Genomic DNA, 10,254 nt, shown 5'->3' with positions numbered 1-10,254 from the left:
ATACAAATAAAATATTATATTATTAATTTAGGTGTAACTACACAACTGTCATTAAATTCATTGGTTTTGAATACTAGCAATAGCAAAGGTTTATTTTTATTATTTATTATTGTTATTATTTTCTCCAAATTTGCTGTCAGAATTTCATCAAAACTTTAAGCTTTTTAACTTCAAAGTTGAATTTTCAAAGACTTTCATTAATATGAAAATCTATAAAATATATCCAATAATTAGTTTTAAAAGATTATCTCAGTATTAAATTTTCTAAAGTTGTTTACACTAGAGAATATCATCCTTAAGAAATATATAAACTTAAGAGCTGTAGTTTGTTCAACTTAAAAATATAAAAATTACAACAATGTCACCGTAATGAGTAGAGGAGAGTTGATTTGATTTATTCTGAACGAGTAGAAGAGGTTCACTTTGACTCTACTTATTAGTTCAAAGAGCAATTGCTGATTGAGGACTTGAGACATGACCAGCTTTAGTCGTTTTTTCCCTTGCTTCCATCATGCTCCTCTAGTGCATTGTTCTAAAATTAATACAAATGTTGACCCCATGCTCCACCCATATTAACCTACATAGACGCCATGCTGACACCCACATTGACTCCACGATAACTTCACGTGCCTATCACTCATCATTATATTCTCTGTGACCTCATAGAATACTCCTTAACACCTATCCAGACGTTGAACGTGGTTATACTTCAACATTGCCAGCAGCCCTCTGCCCAGAGCTGGGGTTATCGGTCTCTTCTTGGAGCTGTGTCTGCTTGGAGTACTTCAGCCTCACAGCTTCACAGTCTCCCAGCAGCTATAGTGGATTCTCCGGATTCTGACCCTATGCGATAGGAGTTTTCATAGCCCTTCAGGTACAGTCGAGGAGTGAATGTCTCTAGTCCTTGACACTCTGTCTGGGTCATTCATCTCTGACTTATGCCTTAATTACTTGACCTAACCCTCAGCCTATTCATATATCCTTTTCTTATCTCTTTCTAATCCCTAGATGACTCAATAGAGTCATCTACAAGATGCCATACCCAGTGAAGAAGATGTTTCATCTTACTTCGGAGTCATTTGCTCTTAAGAGAATACAGAAAGAGTTACTTGATATATCTCAAGATCCTCCGACACAGTGTTCTGCAGGGCCAGTGGCAGAAAACATGTTTCATTGGAAAGCAACCATAATGGGGCCCGAAGACAGCCCCTACCTGGGAGGAATATTTTTCTTAAACATTCACTTTCCAACCACGTATCCCTTTAAGCCCCCCAAGATTTCGTTTATTACTCGAATCTACCATCCAAATATTGACCAAAATGGAAGCATCTTTCTAAATATTTTGGGTTCTGAGTGGTCACCCGCACTTACTATTTCCGAAGTTCTTCTTTGTATACGTTCTCTATTGTGTAATCCAAATCCAGATCTTCCACTGGTTCCTGAAATTGCGAAAGTCTACCACACAGATTTAAAGCAGTATGATAAATTGGCTCAGGAGTGGACAAAAAGATATGCAACGTAATTTCAGCACAATTTTATGGTTATAATAAAAACTTGGTGGTTCACTTTACTAGCTGTGTATTATTGTTTTGAGCAAAGTGATGCCTCTCCAATCTTTTCTAGAGAAATAATTGTACATTTTTCAAACTATGGTTAATATGAAATGCAGGTTGGGGATGGAAGAGAAGGGTAAATGTATGAGATACAGAGGAAATGAGGAGGGAGAGTGAGGACAAGGGCAAATGAATTGGGTATGGGGAGGTGGGAGGTGAACGAAGGGCAGATGCTTGAGAGATGGGGGGAAGAGAGTAGAGGTGGGAAGATGGATTGAAGGGGTGAGAGTGAAGAGAACAGATGTGTTGGATGTGGGGAGTGGGAGAAAGGCAGATGATTAGAATGTGTGAGAGGTGTTGTGAGAATGAGAAAGACAAATGGATTTGGTGTATGGTACTTAGGAAGTGAGAAAAGGACATATGGATGGGAGGTTGGGGAATGAGAGTAAGGAGGACAGATGGATGGCATGTGGGTAAGGTGGGGGTGAGAGTGAGAGGAAGAGGTTTCTAGAAGATACATGACAGCAGGAGATTTGAGGTGCTGGAAAAAGTGTAAAACCAGTTTTATTTTAGATTTGCCTAAACAATTTTCAATGAATTAAGTTTGAAAACCTAAACAAGAAAAATCTGGTGGCTTTCTGATCCAATAGCAACCAGTATCACCAAACAGTAATGGAACTCTTGTTTAGAAAGAATTTCTTATAATTAATGCTATGTATTATTACTATGCAATTAATGCTATCTTATACCTCATTAAATAGTAAATGCTGGCCTGAACTACAGATACTTTTGCCCCAATATCCTGCTATATTGCCATTATAGGTCTGAGATTACAGTCTCCCTCATTTTCTCAATGGGAACTTTCCTATGTGGAGTTTTTACACTGTATTTTGAAATCCACATTTATCTATCTAAAATTGAGTGGATTAAGAATTGTTATAAGTAAAATGTGTGATGCTTGTTACTACACCTGGCTTTTTATCTGGGTGTTAGAGTTCCAAACAGCATTTCTTAGGCTTGCAAAGCAAGCAATTTACTAAGTCATCTATCCAGCCCTGGGGAGATTTTTTTTTCTCTGTTTCAACCATTTTTGCTAATGTCTCTTGCCTCCATTTCTTCCAGTCTTGATGAGACAATGCATTCTGGCAGAAGGATGTACTGTAGAACAACTGCTTATCCCAAGGAGAGACAGTCAAGAAAGGCTGGAGACATATTAATATTTCTGAGGGATACTCTCTGTGAATTAGGTCCTATAATCACATCCTACTTCCTGACTTCCATTGCCTCCCAATTATAACACCAAATGATAAGCCATTCATGTCATTAACTTTTTAAGTTAGATATGCTCTAGCCACATCCATAAAGCCTTCTCATTGAGAAAGCAAAAATAAAAAAAACTGACATTATGATACAAAGAACTTTGAAAGATGCCATTTGTTGAACTTGTTTTCTGTTGGCTATCTTCTGGGAAGGAAGCCTATCCTTAAGAGTGGTTTGCTTTCCTAGTCAGACTCCCTTATAGAAAATTAATTTTCATTTGTAAGTTTTCATCAATAGGAGACGACTTCTGGGTTAGAGTTTGGTCATGTGTACACTTTGTCTTTCTTTTATAGGACCCCATCTGATCCAGAACCATGCAGACCCTGGGCACACTGCCCCAGACTCTGTAAACTCATATTTGCATTGGTTACTGTGTTTAGATAGCCTTGTTTCTTTGCTGTCAGGTGTGGGAAGTCCTTCTGTCTATGTGTCTCTTTTATTGGTCAATGAATAAAGAAGCTGCTCTTGGCCAATGGCTTAATAAAATATAGCCAGCTGGAGGAGATATATATATAGAGAGTAGCCAGAGTTAGAGAAATACCATGTAGCCACCAGAGGGGAAAGACAGGAGCCGATAGTTGGAACTTTGCTGGTAGGCCGCAAGCCTCGTGGCAAAATATCAAATAATGGAAATGGATTAAATTAAGATGTAAGAGCTATCCAATAAGAAATTAGAGAAAAGAGGCCAAGCAGTTATTGAATTAATATAGTTTCTGAGTGGTTATTTTGAGTCTGGGCAGCCAGAGACAAATAAGCAGGCTCCTACAACAGCTCTCCTTCATAACCTTTGACTCTTACACTCTTTCTGACTCTTCTGAAGGGTTTCCTGAGACCTGAATCGAGGGATTTGATGAAGCCTTCCCATTTAGTTTTGAGTTTCCCAAAGTCTCTCCCTCTATATATAAAACTTCTGGCTGTAGATCTCTGCATTTGTTCATATCTGCTTCAGGAGTAAGTTTATCTGATGATAACTGAGCAAGGCATTGATCTATGAGTACAGCATAATATAATTAGCTATAATTCTATCCCCACATTCCTTTAATAGAAAAACAGTGCTGGGTTTTCCCCCTACTTCCCTTGGCTATCTATCCTCAGGTTCTTGGATAGCCAAGAAGTGTCAAGTATCAGTTCCATCTCATGAAGTGTGTCTTAAATCACATTAGATATTAGTTGGTTACTCTCACAGAAATTGTACCAACTTAGTACTAGCATTTCTTGCAAGCAGGGCAGCATTGTAAGTCAAAGGGTTTGTAGCTGTTTTGATGTTTATATTTCTGCTTTGGTAGTATACAGAGTACCTTCTGTTACCAAGAACACTGGCCTCCAAGGGTGAAGACTGTATGTAGGTACCAGCTTGATTTCCCTGAATTTAACCGGTTGTGTAGCTATTATATTCAGAAATAGGGCCTTATTGTACATTGTGGAGAGCAACTTATATCCTTGGCAACAGCCTGATGTTTAGGGTGGGTTCCCTTTGGGGGATATCTAAATAAAATGTAACCCACTTCCAGAACTGAAAGTTTAATTTGGTTATAAATAGATGTCCAGTTGGGTTCTTGTCATAATTTTGTGATTTCATTTAGATTGCCTTAATATATGTATATATTTTAGGAAACTTCTACTATACTAGATTTTCATATTGTCCCTAAAATGGCTCTTAATATTAACTGTTTCTCCTTATATATACTCCTTTGTCCTCTTCTTGCCTCCCTCTCTGTCTTAGTTAGGCTAATTTTTACTGTGATGAATGAATATGACCAAAGTAACTTGGGGAGGAGGGCTTTATTGTATTTATATTTCATCATCAGTGTTCACCATCAAAAGAAGACAAGACAGGGACTCAAACAAAGCAGAAACCTGGAGGCTGGAGCTGATGCAGAGGCCATGGAGAAATGCTGCTTACTGTTTTGCTCTTTATGGCCTACTCATCCTGCCTTCTTAGAGAGCCAAGAATCACCTTGACTGAGATAGCACCACTCAAAATAGTCTGGGCATTCCAATGTCTATCATCAAGAAAATGCTGTGCAAGCCTTGATATAGTCCAAATTTATGGAGGCATTTTCTCAATTGAGACTCTTCCACTCTGATGACTCTAGCTTATGTCAAGTTAACATAAAACTAACAGCAAACTCTCTAATTGATACCCCAATTCCATTCATCCCAACCCCAATCCATCCTTACCTGTTATATTTCCCTTTCTTAGGACGATTTATTTGTCCTCAATTATCCCTTTCTCTGTACCTAACCTCTGTTCTTCTATGGATTTCAGCTTGCTTATGATTAACAGTAGTTAATAATCACATATTAGCAAATACATATTATATTTTTTTCTTGAATGAGTCATCAATTTAAATCATGGTTTCTTAAATTAGAATGGTGGGGTACAGTTTACTAGAATATTGTGTAGCTACTACTTTTCAGTCTATACACCACAAAAGAAAATTACATACCCCTACTGTCATAACAATTAATTGCCAATAGTCTTTGTGCAAAGAGGGAGCTAATGTGTCAGTCTGTATCCAGGAACTGGATATGTTTAATTAATTTATATTTTTTGTGGACTATTTAAATGCTCCTTTAGGTAAGTCAATAAGAAAATATCACACATTTTCTCTCATATGTGGGACATTTTACCTACATCAACACCATACATATACCATTAGCAAGCAATCTAAGAAACATAAAGAGGACAAGTGAGAAGGGGCTCTGAGACAAGAGAAGGTAATTGAAGAGTAAATGTAATCAAGGTATGAGATCTACTGTGACTAAGGCTAACAAAGTTATTCTCATAGAGAGAAAAAGTAAATTAGATTCATTAAGCAATATCCCTAATGATCTTGGGAAAATTATGGCTCTCTCATCTCAAGAAATTTCACTAGTAGGGAAAAAGGGGTCAGACATTTGTTACTTAATAAATCAATGTTAGCAACAGTTTTTCTATAATCCTATACTACCAATAAATTAAAAGTCATGTAACTGCCCCTGAGTTTCTTCTTTATTTATGGTTATTCATTGAGAACAATGTTAATTTACTAAGATACATTGTGTGAGTAAAAGACTAACATCATTAAAAAATGATTCTTTTTCGCGATGTGAAATGGAATTACTGCCTTGAAGATGATACAAAGTGCCATAGCTAGATATTTCCAGGTTATTCCTGAAATCTTAAGGTTTTAAAAGCTCAGTAATCTAAACTTTCAGTTTTCTCATTAAGATAAACTGTAGTAGGAGGCCACTTGCTTGTTACCAGCTTCTCAGCCCTGAACTAATCACACAGACACCATATTATTTGTAATTCTGTTTGAGTAATAGCTTAATCATATTTTTGGCTAACTCATATCTTAAAGTAACACATTTTTATTAGTCTGTGTATAGTCACGTGGCTTATTGGCTGAATGTCTAAAGTTATGGCTGTCAGCTTATGTCTTCTCCTTTGGCAGCTACATGGCATCTCTCTGACTCTATCTATCTATCTATCTATCTATCTATCTATCTATCTATCTATCTATCTATCTAGATATTTGTTCCAGCCTGACTTTACTTTGCTAAGCCATTGGCCAAAAACAGAAGAACTTCCCACATCAATAAACCAAATAGAGGCAATGAAAATTAATATTAATTTGGTTTAAGGAATAGCTGAAATTTGTTACTTGAATTGCCTTTGAGTAGATAAAAGTTTTCTTTGCACAAGTGGATACTAAAGATTAGTAGTTATTATAGATTCACAAAAAATTCTATGAGAAAGCAAATAAAAATGTAGTGTTTTCAAGCTTATGAAATACATTAAACTATAGTCTATGCTTAAACATTTCTTAAGTATTTAAAATTATCTCATTTTACTAAGAAAAGAAAAATATGTGTTAGATTTCTATATTTTTTTATTTTTTAAGCTGTTAGTGTTTTCTTTAGTCATTCAAAGGCATTGAATTTATAACTTCATTGACCATGACCTCACTAAAAAAGTAAATGTTTATCTCAATTAATTAAATATTCACATTCATACATGTTATAAATGAGCTAATAAAATATTATAAATAATGTATACTTCTATTATATTATCAGTATCCCACCTAAGATAAACACTCAGAACCAGTTTGTAGATGATTGAAAGCCCTTAGTGCAATCTGCAAGGATCACCACCAGCTATTCATGTGCACTGTTATGGCCCTGGATGTCCAGAATATGGGATTTTAGAAGACAAAAGTCATGTCCTGGCATCTTGCTCAACAGCTGAATTGAGTGTGTGGGGGTGTGGGTGTGGATGAACTTCACAGAAGAAAGCACTTTAACAGAAGTTAAGAGTGGGTCACTCTAGAAGGTCTGTTCAAACTTGCTAAAATAAGCTAATAATTATTAAGAAAAAAAATTCTCCATATTTTTTTTAACTTTCAGGGGCATAGTTTTGGACAATCTTTTCAATTACAATAACATAACAGAAGTTCATGAAAAATAAAACTTGTTTATTGATGAATAAATGTTTATAACCTGACAAGTATAATAATGATATTTTTTTTCCAGAGCAAGTTTCAAGTATCAGGTAAGTTTAAGATTGTAGATATTCCAAAACTCATGATTTCTCAGCTCTAACACAAATCCATTGTTCATTCAGCTTTTACCTAGTCTTTTCATCTTCCGCATGAAGTTTGATGGCAAGTGGCACTGTGACAAAATTGGAGTCCATGACGCCTACTAGACAATATGAAATAAAGCTATTTGATTCTTATTCATGTATTTTGTTACATCCTTCATAATTCTATGTTTCTGCCATAAGTAAAAATATTATTTTCTTGAAATTAAGACACTAACTGAGTTTCTTCACATGCCGTGGCTATATAATATGGACCAGATATTACAACTAAAGAGAAAAAAAAACTTTATAAGATCTTTAACTATATGTGATTCTTTTGTTTCAGGTACGAATTTTTGCACAGATTGTTATTAGTTTTGATTGACTGTGTTAATAAAGGTAACAGTAATGCAATAGAAACATTTCAGAAAGTGAACAATAGTAGCAGATTTTTGGATTTTAAATTCTTCTTAAATAGAGAAATTTTCATTATGGTAAAAATTTTATTTCCATACACTATGAATTATTTAAACAGTTCTTATATTTAAATACTTGTCAAGTTACTGATTGTAATTTATTCATGGGTATAAAGAAAAGCAGGTGAGTTTTTTCGCAACGGGTTTTCTGTCAGAACGCAGGTGTTGTGAAAACCACCGCTAATTCAAAACCAAAATGGGAAAGGAAAAGACTCACATCAACATCGTCGTTATTGGACACGTCGATTCCGGCAAGTCCACTACAACCGGGCACCTGATCTACAAGTGTGGTGGAATCTACAAACGAACCACCGAGAAGTTTGAGAAGGAGGCTGCCGAGATGGGAAAAGGCTCCTTCAAGTATGCCTGGGTCTTGAACAAACTGAAAGCTGAGCGTGAGCGTGGTATCACTATTGACATCTCCCTGTGGAAGTTTGAGACCAGCAAGTACTATGTGACTATCACTGATGCCCCAGGACACAGAGACTTCATCAAAAACATGATTACAGGCACATCACAGGCTGACTGTGCTGTCCTGATTGTTGCTGCTGGTGTTGGTGAATTCGAAGCTGGTATTTCCAAGAATGGGCAGACCCGTGAGCATGCACTTCTGGCTTACACCCTGGGTGTGAAACAGCTAATTGTTGGTGTCAACAAAATGGATTCCACTGAGCCACCCTACAGCCAGAAGAGATACGAGGAAATTGTTAAGGAAGTCAGCACCTACATTAAGAAAATTGGCTACAACCCTGACACAGTAGCATTTGTGTCAATTTCTGGTTGGAATGGTGACAACATGCTGGAGCCAAGTGCTAATATGCCTTGGTTCAAGGGATGGAAGATCACTCGCAAAGATGGTAGTTCCAGTGGGACCACCCTGTTGGAAGCTTTGGACTGTATCCTGCCACCAACTCGTCCAACTGACAAGCCTCTGCGACTGCCCCTCCAGGATGTCTATAAAATTGGTAGTATTGGGACTGTCCCTGTGGGCCGAGTGGAGACCGGTGTTCTAAAGCCTGGAATGGTGGTGACCTTTGCTCCAGTTAACGTGACAACAGAAGTAAAGTCTGTTGAAATGCATCATGAAGCTTTGAGTGAAGCTCTTCCAGGGGACAACGTGGGCTTCAATGTGAAGAACGTGTCTGTCAAAGACGTTAGATGTGGCAACGTTGCTGGTGACAGCAAAAATGATCCACCAATGGAAGCTGCTGGCTTCACTGCTCAGGTGATTATCCTGAACCACCCAGGCCAAATTAGTGCTGGCTATGCTCCTGTACTAGATTGTCACACAGCTCACATGGCATGCAAGTTTGCTGAGCTTAAAGAAAAGATTGATCGTCGTTCTGGAAAAAAGCTGGAAGATGGCCCTAAATTCTTGAAATCTGGTGATGCAGCCATTGTTGATATGGTTCCTGGCAAGCCCATGTGTGTTGAGAGTTTCTCTGACTATCCTCCACTGGGTCGTTTTGCTGTTCGTGACATGAGGCAGACAGTTGCTGTGGGTGTCATCAAAGCTGTGGACAAGAAGGCTGCTGGAGCTGGCAAGGTCACCAAGTCTGCCCAGAAAGCTCAGAAGGCTAAATGAATATTATCCCTAACACCTGCCACCCCAGTCTTAATCAGTGGTGGAAGAACGGTCTCAGAACTGTTTGTCTCAATTGGCCATTTAAGTTTAATAGTAAAAGACTGGTTAATGATAACAATGCATCGTAAAACCTTCAGAAGGAAAGGAGAATGTTTTGTGGACCATTTTTTGTGTGTGGCAGTTTTAAATTATTAGTTTTCAAAATCAGTACTTTTTAATGGAAACAACTTGACCAAAAATCTATCACAGAATTTTGAGACCCATTAAAACAAGTTTAATGAGAAAAAAAAGAAAAGCAGGTGAATATATACGGTAGAGCGTAATTTAATATTTCACAGTAATAGAGAAGATTAAATATAGTATTTTACATATATTTTTTAAAGTACAGCAGTATATTGCAAAATTTAAATGAATCATTTCTCCCAAATTCTTCTGTATTAATCTAATGTTCATAAACATTTCATAGTGACAGTGTTTAATGTATAAGAGTACCAAAGAGGAATGAACTCAAATTGCATGAACTATTTATATAGAAAGGGGAGAGATAATTTCACGTGAATCTGGGGTATACACAAATAGACACTGTCGTGAAGAGTTCAATCAAACATATGACACAATACATAGGTCAGTGGTACAGTGTAAGTTTTTTTTAACATTATTTGTTATCCTCATTAGATCAACATACACAGACAAAAATTTGTTCAAATATGAGTCTAACTTGGTGATGGTGGCACATGCCTTTAATCCAAGCAC

At 36.9% G+C, this 10,254-nt stretch overlaps 1 protein-coding gene and 1 pseudogene across 1 annotated transcript; both read left to right on the top strand.

Annotated features, from left to right (window-relative positions):
- The first annotated feature begins 1,019 nt into the window (after positions 1–1,019).
- Positions 1,020–1,522, top strand: LOC125389327 (ubiquitin-conjugating enzyme E2 2-like). Its single transcript, XM_048417838.3, has one exon. It carries the CDS (start codon positions 1,034–1,036, stop codon positions 1,520–1,522), a length of 489 nt encoding a protein of 162 aa, XP_048273795.3. The 5' UTR covers positions 1,020–1,033.
- A 6,540-nt stretch (positions 1,523–8,062) lies between these two features.
- LOC148117363 (elongation factor 1-alpha 1 pseudogene) lies at positions 8,063–9,651 on the top strand (annotated as a pseudogene).
- Positions 9,652–10,254: the final 603 nt, after the last annotated feature.

The sequence above is a fragment of the Myodes glareolus genome, chromosome X (genome assembly GCF_982192425.1).
Source record: "Myodes glareolus chromosome X, mMyoGla1.1, whole genome shotgun sequence".
Lineage (NCBI taxonomy): Eukaryota > Metazoa > Chordata > Mammalia > Rodentia > Cricetidae > Myodes > Myodes glareolus.
This window is presented reverse-complemented; position numbering and strand designations above follow the sequence as displayed.

Coding starts and splice junctions, on each gene's coding strand:
- LOC125389327 (XM_048417838.3), top strand. CDS start 1,034: ATGCCATACCCAGTGAAGAAGATGTTTCATCTTACTTCGGAGTCATTT.